This window comes from Anser anser (assembly GCF_964211835.1).
Source record: "Anser anser genome assembly, chromosome: Z".
NCBI lineage: Eukaryota > Metazoa > Chordata > Aves > Anseriformes > Anatidae > Anser > Anser anser.
Window position 1 is genome coordinate 27,550,944 of NC_139723.1, and position 23,171 is coordinate 27,574,114.

At 36.2% G+C, this 23,171-nt stretch overlaps 1 protein-coding gene across 3 annotated transcripts in view; it reads right to left on the minus strand.

Annotated features, from left to right (window-relative positions):
- The window catches only part of FBXL17 (F-box and leucine rich repeat protein 17), a 331,304-nt gene that overhangs the window by 39,957 nt on the left and 268,176 nt on the right, over nucleotides 1-23,171 (minus strand). The window contains exon 9 of one of the 3 annotated variants that reach the window (XM_083818778.1): nucleotides 18,024-18,695. The exons of the other annotated variants lie outside the window; for them this stretch is intronic. Coding sequence (XP_083674904.1) covers nucleotides 18,679-18,695 — 17 coding nt within the window. The 3' untranslated portion in view covers nucleotides 18,024-18,678. Of the gene's footprint in view, nucleotides 1-18,023; nucleotides 18,696-23,171 lie in introns of those variants that run through there. 3 annotated transcript variants of the gene reach the window in all.

Genomic DNA, 23,171 nt, shown 5'->3' on the forward strand with positions numbered 1-23,171 from the left:
TCAGCATGGATTCCTAAAACACTAAAACTTAAAGGGTTTTGCAAAACATTTATGGGGGACAGTAACAAACCCCACAAAAACAAACAAACAAACAAACAAAAAAGACAGAAACTCAAGAAAAAAGACATGTAACAGAACATAAAATTTGCAATAATTGTTTAGGTTGCTTGAAAAGAGTGAAAAGCTTAAACAGTCAGACAACAGAACATGGAAGAAATACATTAATGCTTGGCCAGGTAAACCAATGTAACAGGTACAGCTCACAGTCCATTTTATTGAATTTATTTCTCAAAGTTTGGTAGAAATAAAGTCAAAAAGATTCTTAGGCAAAAAGAACCATTCACCCTTATACCTCCGATTTGAATAGATTACATATTCACTACACCACTACGAAATCAGCTAAATCAGGTGACTCACAAAAAGGAAGCTGACCAAAAGCAAAGCTAATAAAGACTATTAAAAAAAAAAATTAGCTCATTTAAAAGCAGTTATGATGTGGACTATTACTAAGGCTATTCTCATTAAGCACAATTTGTCAATTTCCTCCTGAAACCCACTGCTTTTCATCAAGATCCTGATTTTTCAAGATCTTCCTACATACAACCCCCAAATCTTAGTATTAGATTTGACATTGCATTAAAGAAAATAAAAAAATAGTACATCTATAAAAAAAAGGTAGCTCAAAAATGTATTTATTTCATAACATATTAAAGTTACCATTTTTTCCAAACATTTTTTTTTTTTTTGGCTGTAGATAAGATATTTGTACACTCAGTTTGCTCAAAAGGATTCTCCTATAAGAAAAATGCTGAATTCAAATTTAACTTCAGCAGAGAATTAAAATCTAAATGTAAGATATGTGTAGATTAAATTAAACTAAGATTTTAAGACAAGATTTTGGAAAATGTTAGTATGTTACATAATGTTAGTATGTTAACATAATGTTAGTGTTAGTATGTTGTTTATTAAATAGCTTTCGAAGATTATAAAAATCATGATCTAATTAGGTCATATACAGAAAAGGCACCAGCTATCTTTTTTTTTTTTTTTAACCTTTGATCTGACTGCTGTAGTTGCAGATATGAGGATTATTGTCAAATAGTAGCATGAACAATAGATAAGCAAGCATAATAATTCGCAACAAATTTCAGCAGGTTCTTTTGTTAACTTGTTTCTTTGCTTATTTAATTACACTTTTACTTTTTCCTCCTTATATTTTATGAATATGCCTAGACAGAGACATAAACAGGGTGAAAGAAAGTGAAAGACCAAGTGTAGTGTTCAAAGAAAAAATGCAGAAAAACTTGTGAAATGTCTCTTTAGGCCAGCTGATTGCAGGGTAACTACTGAAAAGCTGATACACACACTTTTATTTATATCTACTCAAAAGCAAGAAAATGTCAAAGAATCAGGATGAAGCTGATTTCCCTCTTGTGTATGTGCATAGCTTTTGATTATAGGCTTTTTCTCAATTGATGAACTATTGCATGGAGTTCTGAAAATCACTTTACAGAAATAGTGCTGTGTTCAGGGTCAATACCTCTCCAACAGTCAGCTATAAAACTTCTACTGTTATTTTTGAAAAGAAAGGGATCAGGTCTTCTTTATTTTATCTAGAGAGTTCTTGGAAGTCCTCTGCCAGGAAGCATAAAAAAACACATCTGAGTGGTATTCATTCATCTTTTTTTTCCCCTAAGAGGACAACTGATTTTTTTTTGTTTGGTTGGTTTGCTTTTTTTATTTGTTTCCACAAAATGTCAACTTATCTGAATGTTTTGCTTACTAATAAATACCGTGTATATTATTTTAGCATACTACTATACTATACTATAGAAAAGATTAAAAAAAGCATTTTCTGAAGTGAATTTCCCCTCTATCAAAGGACCATCTTTGTCAAGTCTTTGTATAGTGCATTTGTTTTAACCCTTCTTCAAAAATTTCACTACGTTTCAAGGTTATCTAAAGTGTTTAAAAAAGTGTCTTTCTACAATGTATGTAGTGCAACTAGTACCATTTCGTTATACAGAAAAACTTGGTCTCTCTTCTCCTCTTGCAATATAAGATAAATGTCTGGATAGGATGCTTAGAAGACTTGAAAGTCTTCATTCACACGGCTAATCCTAGAGTATCTTTCCATTATTTTGTCAGCTTTCCTGTTCCCAGCATTTCCTTTGTTGTATCAATTTCCTCACATAAAATAGAAACAAGCATAAGAACAAATCCCTATCTGAGTTCCATGTTTACATTACACCACTGATTGCGGTCTTCAAACCATGCCTGTGTTCCACTACCAAGGCATTTGACCATGGCTATACTAGAAACACTTACTGGTGATACACCAAAATGATATAGCGGTCCTAGGAAGGATCTTGAAAGAGTATTCCAGTGTAAATGTGTAATTAGAACAAAATGTGCCTCAAAAAAGGCTTACTTGCAGCACTGGTATTGTAGGTAGTATGTCTCTCAATGCCTTTTCAGAAAAGGTATTTTTATCAGATAGGAAAGCAGAACACAACAGACTAAATGTGATTCCTAAGTCATAAAGAAGTCTGTGACAGGGACAGGAACTAAGCATGGATTTTCTGATTATTTTTTCAGTTTATTTAGCCTTTTGACATGCTGGCTTTTTTATATGTGATACAAATATAAAATCAAATTTAATTGACATTAATTATAGGAGGTTATTATGCATGGTTCATTGCTCTTAATGATTTTCTTTAATAATTTCTGCACGTTCAGAATCAATATTTTGCTACTCTAAGTTTTGCTGCAGAATGCCTGAAAGGGAAGACAGGAATAATAAAGCACCATTTTTTAATTCAAAGCTGAGCACTTGTTCTGCAAGCACTACCACTCTTCCCATGCAACAGCATAAATTACACTTTTTCCACCTAGGTTCACCCCTCCTCCCCCGACCTTCATTGGCATTTAAGTGCAGAAAAGAAAGTATTTCAGGGTAGCTTGTGTCACTCTCAGAGATCTGAAGTTCCGGTTGCCTGCAGAGGCCATTTAAAAACATTAGCGTTGTCCTGGGAAAAGCAGCCTTTGGACATATTCTCATCCATAACAAAAGAGATTATAATAATAATAACTGTGAGAATATATTGTTTCTCTTTGACCACTGGTGTAGGAAACCTGGTCGTATCATAAAGTCTCATGAAGAGAAGAAGCATGTAGAGGCAAATAATGGGAAAATAGGACACCTATGGTGCATTTTCAAACTCTCAGGAACAGCTTTTACCAAGATTAAAAAGGGAAATGAAACTGAATCCCTTGACTAGCTTTGCAGTGAAGTGAGTATACAGTAGCAATCCGTTCCATTCATGGCTCTAAAACTTTTTTTATGCTGAATTTATATAAGACAGTTTCGTTTTATGATTTTATTTGGCAAGCAGGAAGTTGATTTCATTTTCAATAGAGATTTATTTTCTAAATACTAACATTAAAATTGCATTTTACCTGTAAGACATAGGCGCCTTTAAGTGTAGAGTAATTTTATTTCTCCAGCAAATGTTAATGTTTAAAAATGAACTTACGTCAAAAGCCTTTAAAAATGATTGCTGCTTTTTTGATCAGTGGCATTACAACAAATTGACAGCAGCTGGACGGACAGTTCATGCTTTCAGAAAAAGGATCTCTTTTCATTAGCAGCCTAACTGTTGATCTAGAATTGCTTCTTACAAAGAGAACAGAAATCTGTCTTTTCCCAATTCTAAGATGAGTGTTTTCCCATCTCAGTTAGTTGCATGCCTACTTGAAATTACATTAATTATTCCAACAGCATATAGATATTTTCTTAAAACATCACATTTTAAGATAGTATCTACTTTAAACCAACTTCTTCAAAAAGATACAGGTTTTGCAAATGTCTACACTTACATACTGGAAGTATAGAATATTGTTAGTTATAAAGGGCCAAATAATTCAAACCTTGCTTTGTCAAACACAGTCATTCATAGTTTATATATCCACAGGTCATAAAATGGAGGGCAAAGAATATCAGGCAACGAAAGGTAAAAGCATTCTCTCTCCCACTCTCTCTCCCTGTTCCCCTCTCTTGTCCCTCAAAGGATCTTGCCGTATCAACAGCAAAAAGAAACCTGACTGTCAATATTGAGAACTCTGATGACTGAAAAGACACATTAACCAGTTCTGGTACTTTGTACCCAAGAAACTGATCTTTCTGTTTCTTTTGGGGGAAGAAAGGGATTCAGAGATATGTCAAAACATTTTATCACTTCTAACTCTTATATGCATCACATTTGTGTGTCTAAAATACCTTCTGGTCTGGGAGTTCTTCCCAAAACAATACATGAATTACTAACAGCTTTAACAGTTGAAAACATGCATAGCTAAATGGTCTGCCTACAAATCCCTGTAAGTCTATGCAGCAAACAAAAACAAAATCCTGAGACTACAGTTTACCGTAATTAGATATAATAAGATAGACACATAGTGAGAGCACTCCCCAAGCTATATCAAAACATTCATACATATACAATGAATATTTGGTAGAGGCTGATTTAAACAGCTGGGAAAATAACTGTGATAAACATGTCAGCCTGTGCCACTGTGTCAAATTTTGCGCTGCACCTTCACAGAAAACTGCAGAAATCTACATTAAAAGTTAAGAATCAGTTGCTAACCACATGTCTGGGGTCAAACTGGATGAGTATGGGGTCCTTTTTTTTTTTCCTTTTTGGTCAATTTTGCTATGAATATATGTGCTGCTGCAAATTTCACTGGAACATTTTCAATGTTATTTCAGCCTTGTAGTACTGAGAGAGCCCAGAGTACAGAAATCGGCACAAATACATTACACGTACCACAGACTTCTTACAAACTTTGATATGAAAACAGAGATCCTGACAAACTACATCTGACTAAAATGAAAAGATATGGATCACTCACGTAAAAGCTTAGATTTCAAGTTTTTCTGGGCCACAGCCCAGTGCCCAGCATGTACTGCAGAATATCCATGGCCCGTTAGGAAGAGTTACAGAGTGGAAATGTAATCTCACTAATAGACAGTTGGGAGAAGATAGTAATTTGGCAAAAGACAATATTACAACTTTTTTTTAAAACCTATGAAACTAAAGAAAAACTTTTATCTCAGGAAGATAATACACGTCCTAAGGTGAAGAGCAGATTCTAGTTTATGCTGAAAAAAGAAAATTTTAAGTCTATTTGATTTTTCACTTCTGCAGATGGTAGTTCATGAGATAATAAAGTGCCAAACTAATCTCCTTGCATAGGGTCCCCAGTGTCTTTCAGTTGTGACAGCTCTAGCATTTTACCTTATATGAATTAAACTATGGGGGTTATCCATAAAAACAGAGGAATCCTAGGGGTTTTATGAGAGATCAGACCTATTTGCATGGACTAACAGAAGTCCTCTATTCTCCTGGAAATGCTGTTTCCAAAGAGCTACACTGCTCCATAATTACTATTACTTTCCCTTGGGAACCTTTGTCTAAGAAGGGGTCGCTGCCTGTTGTGGAACAAAAGATGACAAATTTAAGGTTTTATTGCTCAGTCCTGACAACCTCAGTGAGATAAACAATTTTTAAGTAACGCAGCATGTAACTTCCAGCATATTACAAAACTGAAACAAAGTAATTATTGCCATTTTACCTAGGAACTGACACCAAAGTCCGTTTTATTCTTTAACACTGGCATGTATTATAGGCAGATGATTAGCAAAATATGTAATCGTATTATGCAAATTATATCTATTAAAAACGTGTCTGTTAAAACTTAAATTTTATTTTCTGGCATGTAAAATAAAAGCAGTTACTTAAGCCTCTGACTTGAAAGATCAAAATTACTTCATTTTCACAAAACAAACAAACAAAAAACCAGCTAGATGTTTGTTATAGAGTCTTAGGGGATATAAGGTTGAAAAATGACTAAAAATGAATGTTCTTGTTTACTACTGTGCACATTGATCTACTTTTGGATTACAGTGTAATGCTGAAAAGAGATTCCTAAACTCTTACTCTAGGTGCTTTACATAAAATTATATTTTTATTTCAGCTTTTTCTGTCAAATCCCAGGGAGTGTGGTTTTAACCCAAGAACACTCAAAAATCACAGAAGTCCTAGATGTTTCCAAGGTGCACCAGCAACATTTAGATAACACACCTCATGAAGGAACATTTACTTAGGCTATCAGCTTTTTCTCCTCAGATATCTAAGACTTTTTTGGAAGTGGAAAGACTTTAGGGGATCAGACTTGAGTTCCCAAGACCTTTCTGTAAGAATTTATGCTGGGTCAGAAAGCAGATGACATTTTTCACCGTGAATTCCAGCAACACATTTTTTCTGGAAGGATTATCAGGATTTTTATTTTAAAATATCAAGGATTTAAAATTATATGTCTGCATTATATCACTGCTATCAATTAAATCGACAATAACACATTAATGTTGAACAGATAGGTCTATTTCCTTTAATAACTTAAATAGCTTCTTTTGGTGAAATCATTCTACAAGTACAGTTGTGCTTCTGGACCAGTTAGCGAACTGAGCAATAATTTGTTACTTCATCCACATCATCATAATTTAAACACTGAGAAAAGTTACAGGGTCAGCAGGCAGAGATTACAGACCTCTGGATTCCAAGAAGGTAGCTTCCTCCTAACAAAATAAAAACATCCTGAGTATACAACCACCTACCAAGATTCAACATGATTTATAGCCTTCAGCCAATTTACTTAGTAACAAAAATAAGTATTTCAGAAAGGTTTATTATTATTTATTTTTTATTTTTTTGGTAAGACCCATGCTTCACACAACAACAAAGTTATTTAACTAAGGTCATGCCTATACAAGGAAAAATGCATTGATTTAACTAAACTGACTGATTTTAAATCCAGTTAAACTGGTGCAAACGTCTAATGTAAATGCACTTACCCCAGCTAAGACCTCACTTAAATTGATTCAGCTTACTTCAGCAATTTATCAATGTTAGCTAAACCAATTCTAGCAAAGGTTAAGCAGGTTTAAGTGCTTCTGTATAAGGAGTCTGAACAGATTTAACTATATTGACTTAAAAACATTTTAATTAAAACAGTGTAACGTCTCATATGGGCAAGATTTAAATCACAAGACATAGAAGCAAAGCAGCATATGTAGTTACATTGATTCCAAACTGAAATTGGCCCTGGCTTCCACTTGGGCAATCCTCTGCCAATAGAGGGACATATACTGTATAACCAGAGCTTGGAGGGAGGCACAGCAGAAGCATGACCAATTTCCAGGTGCCAAAGGAGTTTGCAGTACCAGCAGGAACAGAAGAATGGAAAAAAAATATTCCCCAAAACCATAGCTGTGAACTGAGCAAACATGGCATGTGAATCAATGAAACACAATAAAACTAGACTGCTACCATTGCATTTTAAAAAATCACTTTCCAGAACAGAAACTTGTACATCTGTTTGAGATGTTAAAAAAGTACTTGTGTGTGGCATTCAAAAAGGGATGCTCTTTTACTTATCAGTGCTTCTCTGGGAGCATCCTGGTGCGTGTTTTTGTGGTGTTCTCTGTCACATATATTTTAAAGTCAGCCTCACAACAGTGGCAAAAGGCATCATGATTAATTTTCCCCTACCCACAAAAAACACTGCACATTTTTAAGGAAACTCACACCAGCTCATCCTCAGCAGTCTTGAGAGGCATGGACCTACAGATAGGTGCAGAGCAAGTCCTCTATACCTTCTGGCCTGGGAGCAAGCCTGTGCAGTACTGAACTCATGACACTGTGTCTTTCTCTGCCTGAGGGAACATAATTTTACCCTGGTGGCCCATAAACACATCTGTTTCATCTCCTTGGTGCATGAGCAGAATCAGCACATCTACAGACACTGAACACAACTGCACAAACACACATGAACAACTTCTTAACTTAACGATCCCTAACTTTCTTAGGTCAAGATCTTAAGCGGGTGTACATCTACTACAATATGGAAGGCAACAATAGGTAGGCATAATTCCTGTTAACCAGGGGAGCAAGAATCCCAAAACAGACACTAACCTATCTCATTGCAGCTGGCACAGCTGTACGTGACTCTTCTGCTTCTTGCATTGTCTTTCCACCAGACTGCTTGTTTTTCTGTTGTTTCTTTTTGATTTCACAGCTATCCTTCTCTTCTTCCTGAAGTTTACTAGCACTCTGAGTGCAATTCCATGATTCTAACCATTTAAATGTCTTTTTGCCTTTCTAACCTCAAGTCTCCTAGATGGATCGGCTGTTATTAGTGGGATGCATGCCTGAATCCCTTGACATCCAAAATCATCACGATTCCAATTCACTTAGTCTCTCTTGGTCTAATTTTTAGCATCCAAATTTTGCCTTTCTCACCAAGACATATCTCACAGCAAACGCACAGCTAAGTTAGTGGTTGCATGAGATTAAAGCTGAAACATTTAGAGAAATCTAAAAACATGTTCCAAATTGAACCAGACATTTTATTGCCTCTCAATTTGTAGTAGGATGAAGGAAACAACTGTAGTTAAAATTTCTGAAAGACAAATCTGAAAATAAGCCTGTAAATCTGATGGTATGCATTGATGAGATTATTTACTGGGACATAGAAAAATATATCTGCAATTTTTAGTAGTGACAAAAAGCACTGGCTGTCTTAAATGCTTTTTCATCAAGCAAATTTGTGTTTTCATAATTGTCCTTATATTGTTTGCTAATGGCCAAATTGTTTTCAAATTATCAGGAAACTAACTGCATGATTAGGCTTAGTGCTAAATGCTGTTTATAAAGATAAATATCAAAGATAGGACTGCATTTGATGATGTATCAGCAAGTGTTTTTCACACAAACATTTTATGAACTATCTGCCACCATAAATGTGTTCTCTCTTTAAAGGTACATTAATTATATTTAAAAAAAAAAGTCAAGGACAGACTAATCTCATAATATTTTAGCCATGGAAAGTTAGAAGGACCATGTAAAGCTTTGTATCCAGCTCAGTGAAGGGGTACTACTGGAGATGCCTGAAACAGAAGAATCATCCTGGGGACATGGGCCTGGCTCCTCAGTAATGGAAGAAGTACGGATGACCTAGACTTGTGGCTAACACAAGATGAGATGAATCCCATGCTATGATGATGATTTACACATCTTCTATGAAAATTGTTATTTGTATAAGATAACACAGTCATGCCATACTTTTTAAGTGTGATTTTTAGGAGTATAATCTGTATGCTTTCTTTCATCAAAATCCACAGTACTCAAATTTGATACTTCCTACTGATGCATGCTAAATAATCAGTAACAAAAAGTTTTGCAGGTTTAAGCTGTATCTAAGACAGGGTTTTAACAAAAGGAACAACTGTGCAACCAACAAATTTTACATCTGGCTATAGAGTTGTTTCTCAGTATGACTTTTACCTTAAAGTCATTTAAAGAGATTTTAACCACTTCAGACTCAAAATCTACTTAGCATATTTGTACCCTTCTTTCGGTAAATATATATTTACTTTATTACAGAAATTACTAGACTTCATGTTGTCGTTTATCTTAGTCTAGATTTTATATGATCCACTGACTAGCACGAAAGATAATCTTGCATGTTTAATATTTCACTACCTTGCCAGGAAAGCATTTTTTTCATTAATTGCTACAGGTAGGAATTGTCTAGAAGGTTGCTTCTGATAAGCACGTCAGATGAATACAAAATCAGAGGTTACCGCTTACAGAGGTTAAAAAAAAAAAAAAAGGAACTTGCAATACACAATATGTGGTTCTTAGCTGTTCTCTACAGAGCACAGACAAAACATCATCCAACTGGAATATTATAAAATTTTATTAGCCTCACCTGCAAAAACTCCTTTAAACATATCTTCAGAAAGATCTTTTAACTGTTTCTTCCAAAGATTACTTGACTTTCAGATGATTTTCATTACTGAAAACTTTAGCAGACTAACAAAAAATCTGACAGAGATCTTTGATAAAGTGCTACAAAATTCTGCCACAAATTTTATTTTGCCACAATCACTAGCACCTTTGTTGAAAACACAAAAAAAGGAAGAAATGTGAGTGATATCTAAATCAGTCCAACTGTGAATTCATCATGCAGCCAAATGTTTATGTTGGTGAGTATCTGTCCTAGGCATAGGTAAAAAATAACGTGCTGAACCTGAATACCATGTCACACTGAAGCACCTACTATCAGTGATGGATCAAATATTTAACAGTACAGGTTTTCACCTTCAAATCTGTTAACTCATATCCTGGGTGAGACACTGTCAGTAAGTGCTCATGTTCCTGACACAAGGTGATGTCAGGGAGGTTTGTATATCCTAATCACTCAGGTTCATATAGTTGAAAACACTCCTGCTCTAGCTGTTGCCAACAGAAAACAGCAAGAAAGATGAACATGGTCTGGACGAGGCAGGAAGCAAATAAGGTAGAGAAAACGTTACATGAGAGCACTGGCTGTTTGCCAGCTATGAAAATAGGGGAGCACACAAATTCCCCTCGGAGACCCTCCACATGAAAATACAGAAAAAATGAAAGGAGCAGACTAAGTAACATAACTGTGGTGTATGATCGCATCACTATAGCATGGATCACTTTAATGAATAGGACCAGATTTATTTTTTAATACAGAGTACAGCAAGTATACCATTATAGAAATGCACTAAGTTGAATTAAATTTAGCTTATGAATCTATCTCAATAACTTGTTGCTATATTTTGCAATTTAATAATATATACCTTTACAAACAATCTGCTCTATCTACCCTGATGCTTTAAAAAAATAAACAAAACAGGAACTTCCATTACCAACACCGATACTCAGCAAGTGTCTAAGCCTTATTTTTATATCTCCTTAGTAGTGATATATTAGTTTTATCTCTACAGCACTGGCAGTGCAATCTTTTCCATATGGACACCCATACGCTGTATTACTAGTAACATATCCTATACGAAATAGCCATATGCTTCACTTTTAAACCAGTATAATTTAAATACTTCCTTGTATTTTCACAGTCATTCTTACTGTGCATTTGGAATATCTGTGGGCATTAAGTAGCATGAGAATAATTAATGTTATTATTGAACTCTGTGCCGCCACACTCTTGGCTATTTTAAGCAGTGATTTTAAATAAAGAAGAAATATTTATTGTTGACTATGCACACTTGCTCTTTCTGTTCCTAAGAACAGTGGCATTTATCAGTGTAATACAGAGTGAAAAGAAAAAATAACATTCATACTTGAATTTAGCCCACTAGAAACGAGGCAATTCAGAAGTCTGCATTTCACTGCAGCCGTAACATTGTTCTGGAGCACTGTGGCACTCTCTGAATATATATCCTGCCCATCAGGCCAGGTTCACGCTACAAGCCTAAGACTGAAAAACTGTACTCTCCAGGACTGGTCTGGAAGAGGATTGTCCTCTCCATCCATTCTCCACCACCTTTATTTATTTCTGCCTACCCTACTCCAGGAGTCCTGGCCGCAAGAGCACATTGACATTTTAGCTCAGGAATCCCTGTGAGCATCACAGACAGATTTGGGATCCCAAGAGACATTTGGGATTCACACACCAGCTGACTCTGTCCCCTTTCTGCATAGCTCTGGTTCAACATAGAGACACCAACACACGAGAAAAGTGCATAGATAGTTGTTAAGCTGGTAATGACAAAGGACATTAATTTGTTTGATTCCTGTGGGTTTAAAGAAAAGGGTATAATGGAGATCAGCTACTTCTGAGTTCCAAAGACTGAACCCCTTATCTGAAAATCCATTTCCAAAGGAAATTCCATGTTAATGAGATAAAAAGATGTACTTGTGGAAAAGTAAAATAAGTTTATGGTCTTTTTCAAGTCATGGTTTTCTTGCCTTTTCTCAAATTATGAAGTATAACTACAACAGAGTGTTAGCATTCATATGAAAAAAAGAATAGATGAGGCCAGTACTGATTTTGCAAGATCACTCACTTTTATTAAATGGTTTTGAATGAATAAATAAATCAAAAAAATTGTCCTGTGAATAGGAGGCCAGTCAGAAGCTCTTTCCTCCACTGCAATTTGTAATAACATTTTCACTGTGAGACATTCTTTTATTGACCAACAATCACATTTTTTTCATGCTGTTTCAGTATTATGTAACTATTTCTTGTTCTATCACTTGATTTGGTCCCACATGGATCAAATAAAATCTGTTTATCTGAAGTTTATTTAGAATGCACTTAATAAGATGCTTAATCTCAGTAAGATTTTGCAGTTGCAGTCCTTATTTAGAAATGCACAACACTTCTTATGAGTTAATTATTTTATGTATTATTTGAAGAAATTCTGTTAAAATGTGGATTGAAAAATTAATATTTATTTCATTTTCAGTGACTTATACCATTTTTTTAAATTTAATTAAAACACACTGGGATAAAATATCAATCCTCCTAAATTGAGAGCCACCCAGTTATCAAGTAGCATACATTCTTTGCTTCTAGTGCCAGCAGAAGATTAAAATGATAAAAACGCAGGCTATTAAGACATAAGGTAACTTTGGTAACTTAAAGCCAACCTCAATATTTTTATCCACTCTCCTCAAGAAGGAAAAAAAAACACATTTCCAATTAAGATCATGATTCCAAATGCAATTAATATTTTAAAATTTTCTACATGCAAGTAAACAAAAATATAGATACTTTATATAAATACATAACAAATCATCTTTTTCCACACTGAACATAATATACTTCAGTGGGGCTACTTATACTAGTGGAGATCTACGAAATTAAACTCTAAATGCAGAAATGAAAGACTTGGAATCCAATACTGTAGGAAACATGATTTTGTTTCTATTCTTCAGCCCTTTGTTTATGACAGCAAGAGCAGATTAATTTGAATTATGTCTCACATTCATATGCGTTTATATATGCTAATTCATCACTACATAGAAAAGGCCTGAAGTGCATTAACACAAGATGTTATCATTTCAGACACTGCTTTATTTATTTTGAGAATCAAAAAGACAGATAATAAAATATCACTACTGATCTCATCTATGATTGAACCAGGTATTTACTAAACAACAATTTTTAAATATTTCCATGTATAAAATATAGCTGTAAAGAAAATTATGTACAATGATGTATTAGGCTATGATTTTGAATTTACTTATAATCCGTGATCAATTTGCATCACACAACTTACGATATTTCATTGAAATACTTATTTTAATAAGAAAGTTAAAATAATTTGTGCAGAAAAAAACACAGAACTTGAAATTCATTGGAAGAAACTTAAAAAAGGGTCATAGTAAGTAACAATTTTTTCTGTCTTTTCTTTCATGTTCTTATAATCTAACACACAAAACAAATCAAACATACTAAAATGCATTTTTGCTGAATGTTTCATCCTGGAATTTTTTGAAAGGATTTTTAATTTCAGCTCTGTTAACACTGGTTATTGTTCTTTCTTCATAATAGTTGTGTATCACAATATAAATGCCACTAAATGCCACTCAGTTCCAAAAATTAATTTTTGAAATCTGAAAGTAAAATGCTTTGCAGAGCCGATTACAGAATTCATTTGCTAGAACAAAAGAAGAGATTGTAACATATGAAGATTACTGTGACATACTATTTTCCATATTTAGTCACTTTCACTGCAGGAAAATTTACTGTGGTGCACTCCAGGATTCACAATTCCCTACAGTGGACTGCGCACCTACATATACAGGCAGCATGCTCACTTGGCAGCAGGATGTAAGATCAGACCTGCCAGCAACCAGCACTGGGTTTTTGGCCCAGTGCCCTAAGGAAATGAAGGGTGAAGTAAGTATATAACGTACGTGCCGCTATGTCCATGCTTGCCTTTTCCTGAACCGCCACAAACAAAATCCAGTTCCCCTGTTGAAGGTGAATTGTTGATCAATTCCAACCAAGTCCCACAGAGAAGTCTCAGAGATGCTAACTTCTTATGAGGTTTCTGAGACCTGTTTTCTGAGGACCACTTGGTGAAAACAGATGCACTGTGAGCTCATCCTTGTTTTTAGATACCAGGGGCTCAACCTGAGCTCAGCCCACAAATACAAATCCATAGGAAACCATGCTTCATTGGTAGTACTGCTTACAAAATAAATTGCTTCCTAAAGCCAATATACTGTAACATAGAAATATTAAATGGAAGAGGAAACCATAATGACTAAACTAATAATTTGACTTTTCTTCTCAACATCTTTAAAATGATGCATGAAAGACTGGTATTCTATTCATGTCTCATAAAATCTCAGCTTGCAGAAGACTCATATCTAATTTTAAATAACTTGGCTATTTTAGCTCTGGATAAACAATGGATCTGTGATAAGATAAACAGGAATAGATCCCCTCTATCCTAAACTAATTTCAATATTCATTTTATTGTTATTAATATTAGCCCACAACTTTTACTCCTCTAGTGTTCACATAAGTAGCAAAATGCAGGTAAAAGGGTCTATTCTTTCTCCTAAACATCTTCCTGAGCCAAAAAAAAAAAAAAAAAAGTGCAGGTATATACAATGAAACTCAATAATAACATCAGTATAACTAATGGTGCTGTACAAACCCATCGCCTGTGATAAATTCCCACCACCCAGAACAGGGCTGCACTGTGTCATGAGACCCACTTTGCATCATGTCCCATAGAATTGTGGCTTACACTTACTGGCATGAGGTAGTTGATCAAATTTGATAAAAGCCAATCAGATTTAATTTTGAAAGTTTGGTCTGAATATGGATCTCAATTATCTTAAAGAAAATAGCATCTTTCTATGAAGAAAGACAAATAAATTTCAAATGAAGGTAACTGAGACAGTTTAAAGATAATTGCCATAAAAGTTTATTTTTCACTAATCCAGAGATGTAATAAATTTTTTTCAATAGAGATGATCACCATCAGACTTTGCCAAAAATGGAACTCCCATTTTGAGAACTTTTTATGTATAGGTAGCTTCATGGTTTATAAAAGTATGATTTTGTCTGGATGGATGTAAATACACAGAGTGCTTGGAAAATAGAATATTAATAACTAGTAATTGTAAGCTATATATCACTACTGTGTATGAAAGATGAGTCATTACATGTGAAAATCACCACATGCAAATTAAAGAATTCTGGGTGATTATCACGCCGTCTATAATTCCTGATGCAATATATTAACATAGGCAATGTTTGAATCATAACAATGAGCTTCACATTTGTTTTCTTTGAATAACCAACATATGTATATGAACAGCTGACTTTTTTTTTTGAGGTGATATTTAACAGCAGGAAGAGTCAGCAAGACCTTTGCCTTGCAGCAAGCATGACAGAGATGAAATTGCTAGCGTAACAGACCCATGCATGAAGTCAGAGGTTACTGGCATACGGCACGTTTTGTTGCCGGCTCTAGCCAACATGTTTGAGAATTCCAGCTCACTTCTCACAATCCAGTTTCCAAGTCTGGAAACAGATTTTTTTGCTAGGGTTTTCATCCACATTTTCAATAATTCTGATCACTTACTGTGTAGAGATCACGTTTTAAACAAGAAAGTAAATAAGTAAGGACAGTTTTTACAAGGCTATTTTTACAAGGCTACGCTATTTGCAGTGTTTTGCATCATTCTAATATAAAAAAAAATACCAAAAAATATTAGAATTGGACGGATTACACAGGTGTGCATTATATTATATGTACTAACAGGACAATTTCCTTTTCTGTCCTAAAAACAGAGTATGTCTAATTAACATTTTTGTTTGATTTCAAGATTCACTGACCAATTTTATCTCGTTTTGCTTTCAATCTCACACACTACCACACTATCTTCTCTAGCAATGACATTTAGGTTATCATCTTTGTATCTTTCCACCTTTGCAGACATTACATTTCTTTCATGTTCTTTGAGAATAAAAAAGCCATTATCTTCCTTTTATTGATTTTTTTTTAAATAATCATGTAAGAAAGATTTCATCTAAGAAGGATTTTTCATATCTAGTAATATATTTTCATACATTCAGGTGCACTCAAACTTGGAAGACCATATAAAACATAAGTAGTTAAGGTTTTATTATTTATTTTATTAATAAGGGAGTAGTTCTGAAGTTGTTTATATCTCTTCAGTATTTCTGCTGTCTACTGACATGGAACAGATTTTTTACCAGAATAAGATGAAGTTTTAGGGCAGATTGGAACTGGATAGCTTAAATATTTTAAACCATAAGGGTTAGCATGTACTTCTTCAATTAAAAAGAAAAGAAACCAAAACCAAAACCAAACAAAACCCTCTCCAAACTCCAAACTGAACATGCTGAAAAGTCACCATGAAGACAAGTTGCAGAAATCTGAAAAAGGGAGATAGTTCAAAGGTTATACAGGTCTTTTAAGTACCTCAAGTACTTTTTCCTAGTTTAAGGGGCTAAGTACCTCTAGTCTCCAGTTTTATACAAGGAGTATCAACTCTTAAGGGCAAGGACCTCAGGAACCTTGTCAATTTACTTTTAAACAATGCCCTGTACAGTGTGTTCCCCAGTTTGTTGCCAGAAATTTTACAGAATCACAGAATGGCTGAGGAGCCTCTAGAGATCATTCTACTCCAACCCTCCTGCCAAGCAAGGTCACCCAGAGCACATGGATTGCATCCAGGCAGGTTTTGAATATCTCTAGAGAGGGAGACTCCACAATCCCTCTGGGCAACCTGTCCCAGTGCTCTGTCACCCTCATAGTACAGACGTGCTTTCTCATATTCAGATGGAACTTCCTGGGTTTCAGTTTGTGCCCGTCACCTCTTGTCCTATTGCTGGGTACCACCAAAAAGAGTCTGGCTCCATCTTCCTGACAACCACCCCTCAGATATTTATACATACTGATAAGATCCCCTCTCAGCCTTCTCTTCTCCAGGCTAACAGTCCCTCAAGGTGCTGTGACAAATAGTGTGTTAATACCAGCATTAACAATTGGTCTCCTGAAGATTAACACGATTGTGAGTAATAGTATCAAGATATCCCAAGTACTGAAGGTATGCAGTATGCACACAGTAACAAATTCAATAAATTGTTTCAATAAACAAAGATAAGTGCCTTTGAACATACCATATATCTTTATTTTGGTATTATACTGTGACAAATACAAATACTTAGTCCCCAAATCCAGCCATCAACTGAGGATACTGTAGAAGTAACAGAAAATTTGTAATCCGTTATGCTCTTAGAAGCAAAAGACATGGGCAGAGATGGCCGTCGGCTCAGTCTTCAGGAGTCCTACACTGCACATGGGACATGCATGACTACATGGCATACACAACATAAGTAACAGTGCCTTGTGTTCTGGCAGTAGTACAACCTCTTACTACTGAAGGCCTTGTGTTCTGGCAGTAGTACAACCTCTTACTACTGAAGGCTTTTGAGCATTTCTTCCAAAGTATTTTAAAATTATGTTAATTAAAAAAAATTCAAATAGAAAAACAAAGCGTCTAGCTGCAACATTTTGTGAACTAATAAAGCCTGGTTTCTAAAGGAGTTGTGTTGTTGCTGATTGAGTTTTTAATTGTGTTATGCTAAGGCTGCAGAGAAAAACCTCTATTTTTTGTTTTGGTTTGTTTTTATGTATCAGAGATCTCACACAGGAAATAAAACGTGTCAAGATCTGAAGAATTCAACTGAAAATGGAAACCTTACTGAGGATGAGGCACACTGATGTCTAATACAGCCTTCATTCTTATAGTTTGGGCATTCACAGTGGCTTATTCTTGCCTGGGTCTTCTGACATCAAATAAGAATTGACATGTGACATTTTGGACTTTTTGCACAGAGGACGCTACTAGTGTTTCTCTCTTTTACCTAAAAGTCTGTTTTCAAAAAATTAATTGGAACTTAATATGTTTGAGACTTAGTTGAAATTAGCAAATTTTTTTTTTTTAAATACGTATGTAGAAGAGGAGGGGAAACAGACACAAATCCATATTCAAACACAGAAGTGATAAAGAACATTGTAAACCCAAATACTCAACAGTTAGACAAAACAAGAACTGAGGTTAGTTGCTGACCTTAACTTTATCCTTCATGCCTCCTTGTGGTGACGACAGATTTAGGCATGCGATCCCAACAATGCCCTGCCACAGTGAATGTGCAGAATAGATTGCTTGTCAATGCATGAAAATCTGTTCACTATTTCTTGTTAACCCCCAAATGTATTATGTGTTATTCTTACATACCATATGCTTTTATGCTTATCATTTAGGGATACCATAAGGAATTAAGACCTGAAGGTAGGTCCGTAACTATAATGTGAACTAGATAGCATTGTAGTATTATCACAATTTTATACACAGGGAACTGGGATGAGGATTAAAGCCAAGAAACAGCTGGAGAGTCAAAACTGACAAATAATGTTGAAATGCCTGACAATAGAAGGTTTCAGCAAACTTCATGTGAGCATCCTGACTTCACCTACTCATCCTAAACAAAGCAGGTCAATACAATACACACAGAGAGGAGCCTGACTGGAGACCTCACTTGCACGGCATCACACAAGAACTCTCTGGCAGGGGCATGCAGCAATTCAGTTCTCTGGCAGAGCATTCAGCTGTCTTAGCATGACACTACACTTCACTCTGCAGTCTCCAATCTATACAATATGTATTTTCCAACTTCTTCAATAAAAGGCAGAGACAACAATCTTATTGCAGTTCCTGTGTATCCTCAGAAAACAATGCATCCTTTTCAATAGAGAGAAAAAAGAATATGCAATTACATATTTAAAATTTATTGTGTAATGTACACAAAATAACCAGGCAACTAACAATTCATAATTTTCCTTACCAGGGATAATTTGATCTTAATAAGTACTTACAATCTTGATATTAAATATCTTGGAATAATAGCAAATAATAGCATGGTTTGTGTTGGAAGGGACCTTCAAGACCATTTAGTTTCAACCTCACTGCCTCCCACCAGACCAGGTTGCTCAAAGTCCTGCCCAACCTGGTCTTGTACACTTACAGGGATGGGGCATCCACAGCTTCTCTGGGCAGCCTGCTCCAGTGCCTCATCACCCACATAGTAAAGTTCTTCCTAATGTCTAATACATTTTAATCTTTCAGTTTAAAGACATTACCCCTTGTCCTATCACTACACCCCCTGACAAAGAGTCCCTCTCCTGCTGTCCTGTAGATCCCCTTTAGGTACTGGAAGGCAGCAATGAGGTCTTCCCGGATCCTCCTCTTCTCCAGACTGAAGAACCCCAACTACCTCAGCCTCTTCTCATAGGAGAAGTGCTCCAGCCCTCTGATCGTATTCGTGGCCCTCCTCTGGAATCTCTCTAACAGGTCCATGTCCTTCTTGTGCTGGGTGCCCCAGAGCTGAACACAGGGCTCAAGAGGGGTCTCACGAGAGCAGAGTAGAGGGGGACAATCACCTCCTTCACCCTGCTGGCCATGCTGCTTTTGGTGCAGCCCAGGATTTCTGGGCTGCAAGCGCACATTGCTGGCTTATGTTAAGCAGCCCCAACAGCACCCCTCAACACACCCAGGTCCTTCTCCTCAGGGCTTCTCTCAATCCATTCTCCACCCAGCCTGTATTTGTGCTTGGGATTGCCCTGACCCAGGTGCAGGGCGTTGCACTTGGCCTTGTTGAACCTCATGAGGTTCTCACAGGCCCACCTCTCAGGCCTGTCCAGGTCCCTCTGGATGGCATCCCTTCCCTCTAGCATGATGGCTGCACCACCCATCTTGGTGCCATCAGCAAGCTTACTGAGGGTGCACTATATCCCACTGTACACATCTCCAACAAAGATGTTAAACAGCACCGGTCCCAACACTGATCCCTGAGGAGCACCACTTTTACTGGTCTCCACTTGGACATCAAGTTATTGACTGTTACTCTTGGAGTGCAACCATCCAGCCAATTCATTAACCAGTGAGTGGTCTATCCATCAGAGCCGTATCTCTCCAACTTAGAGACAAGGCTCTCATGTGGGAGTGTCGAATGCTTTGCACAAATATCTTTCTTAAGTTACAGTTTTCTTATGATTTACAAAACTATAAACGTAAAAAATCCTCAAATATCATCAAAGAGACTCATATAAATGTGTAATGCTCTGTTTCTTCTTCTTGAGACATAACATGACACAAAATCTCTGGATTCCAGGGGAGTACCCTCTATTGAGCATGCACGCCTTTTTCCCAGTCCCCCCTCCTTCCTGTTACCGGCTCACATTGGCTCCTGATTCTCGCCTCCCATCATTTTCTGTCCTGTTCTCCTCCAGACCTGGAAAATCTCCCTCCCCTTTTCCAGTTCCTTCAAACTGTTGCCTTCTATTTCGTAGCTATAATCCTTCTCCTTTGTTTTGATTTTACCCTCTTCTTTACATTTCCAGTATCCATCTTCTACTCTGCTTCCCTCATTTGTTTGCATGCCTTCTTGCTTAACTTCCCATTTTAATTTCTTTGCTCCTTCCTCTTCAGTCCAGATAATTTCCTTCCTTCCAGCTTGCCAGGATCCAAAATGCTGGGTGGAGGAGAGTGCACTGTATGGGAAAGATTTTCTTGTCTGATTCCTGCCACTGAGCAAATGGTTGGTTACTTTCCAGCTGCCTTTAGCATCTGAGAGCCCCTGAAGCCTTGTGACACAAAATGTTCCCTCTTTGAAGACAATTTATATTGAAGAGCTGGGAAGGGATACAGAATACCCACGACAGGCCAAATAGTCCATTATTTTAGCTGCCAATAAGTCTTGTCTGAATAGACACAAACAGTTTTTTTCAAGTTTATAATTTAACCATATGTAGATGAATTTGTACAGGGAGAGCAGTTATACCAGTATGACCCTGCCTTCAAACTTCACATCATTTCAAAGACATGACAGCTACTCAGTGAAATTGTTTTAGTAATGGCTAACATAGTAAGGAATGGTTAACATAGTAAACAAATTATTTTACTAATGGTTAACACATACAAAGAACCTAATTTAATTCTTTTAGACCGCTGAACTAAAGGGGGAATCTTATCAATGTGTATAAATACCTGAGGGGTGGATGCAAAGAGGATGGATCCAGGCTCTTTTCAGTGGTGCCCAGTGCCAGGACAAGAGGCAAGGAGCACAAACTGGAACACAGGAGGTTCCTTCTGAACATAAGGAAACACTTCCTTAGTTTGCAGCTGGCTGAGCAGTGGAGCGTTGCCTAGAGAGGTTGTGGAGATCTCCTCCTTGGAGGTCCTCAAAAGCACCCTGGACGTGGTCTTGGGCAACCTGCTTTGGGTGACCCTGCTTCAGCTGGAGGGTTAGACCAGATGTCCTCCAGAGGTCCCTTCCAACCTCAACCATTCTGTAATTCTGTGAGAACTGCTTGAAGAAAAATGTTTTAGAAGGTAAACCTGAAATATGCATCTCCTCTGAAGAAATTCATTGCAAAGTTTTGGGCAAATTGTAATAAAATGAAAACAGTTATGTACTGGAAGAGTGCCAAAGGCATTGTTATGGACTATACTACACTTATCACCTATGACTCGGGAAACTATTTAAAATAAATTATTATTGATAGTATTAAATATTATGTAGAAAACTATATTTACTATGAATCTACCACATTTTTCTTAATCATCCTTAAGAAAACACTTTATTTTTTATGGAATATAAGGCTTAATAAGTTACACTTGCAATTTAAGAATTTAAGAGTGAAAACCATTTTCTTGAAGGAAACTACCAACGGTGCTTTACCTTCTCTAAATCTCATTTGAAAGCATTACCAAGTGTTGAATTTTCTAAAACGAGTAACTGCAGCTTAAAGCTATTAGTGTGCAATGCAACAGCAGCCTGCTTAGGAGATGAATGAGACTATCCTATTGATAAGGTCACAATCGATCTGAAGCAGACTTTTTAAAATTAGTAAAATGTTGCAGCACTTTAGAAAGTGTCACCAACAGCCCTTCTCCATGAAAAATGCTCCAACCTGTAGGAAAACTGTAATTTATTAAACAAAAAAATTACCTCAGAGTGATAGAGTATCACCTGTGCCTTATTTCTTTCAAACCCATCCTTTCAATTGAAAGTGAGCATATTTTTCTGGAGATAACATTCAGATCTGTACTCCTAAGTTCCCTCTCCACCTACTCCTATGAAGACACTGTTCAGGAGTCATACGAACTGCTTGAAAGTCAACATTCACACCAGTGAATCTTCGATATATTTGTTTCAAATACATTGAGAACAATGATATTCCAAAAAATAAAAGCAATAGCAGCCAACTTTAATTTCATCAGAATAAAAACGTATATAGGAATGCTTAGAAGGCATATACTTCCAACGACTTCCAGTCTTTCACCGCATGGGATGGAGAGGTGAAAATGAAAAGGACATGATCTCATGGAACTTAAAACAACAACAACAAAAAGTGGATGCTCATCCTCTGTGACTTTCAAATAAAGGCTGCTCCAATGAGCTGCAAAGCACCCTTATCCTCCATTGTATTTCATTGTGCTCAGACCCTGGTAGGATCTGAAGTGTTGAGAGCAATATGGTAATGATGTTCACATAGACACTGTGAAAAACTGGATCATTTAAGAAAGAAAAAAGCATAAAGGAGTGGAACACTTCAGTCTTTTAATGCAAATCGAGCTAACTTTTTTTCATAGACCTTAGAAAGAATTTTTCCCAAACACCATAGCTCCAGTTAAGCTGGTGCTTTTCAAGTTTCCTTTAAGAATATGTTTTTGAACACCAAAGAAGGATGAAAATGCCAATGACCAAGGTCATACAAGGACACAGTTTCTGATTGAACTCAGCCACTGACAGTGAATAAACTACTTTGACACATTAGACGTAAAAGCTGTGGTGTGAGGCATGTATTCAGTAACAATAAAGTATTAACTATTTACTATATTTGAAATAGACTCTTATTAATCCTGAGACTTTTCATTTCTCCTTTTAAGTTATTTAACAACTAATCTTAACTCAGTTAGTAACAGATGCTTAACTGTTGCCAGTGTCATCTCAGGAAAAGCTGAGAGATGAGCCAAAATAAAAACTGCTTATGCAAAAGAGGAATAATTCAACAGAAAATAAAACAGAGCCGGACAAGTACCTTGCTTAAAAGCTGATATTGGAATTACTGTTTTCATGATACCCGATGCCTGGATAAGTAACAGTTCTAACTTTCAGCAATGACAAAACTCATCCACACAGCTGGGGGGGGGAGG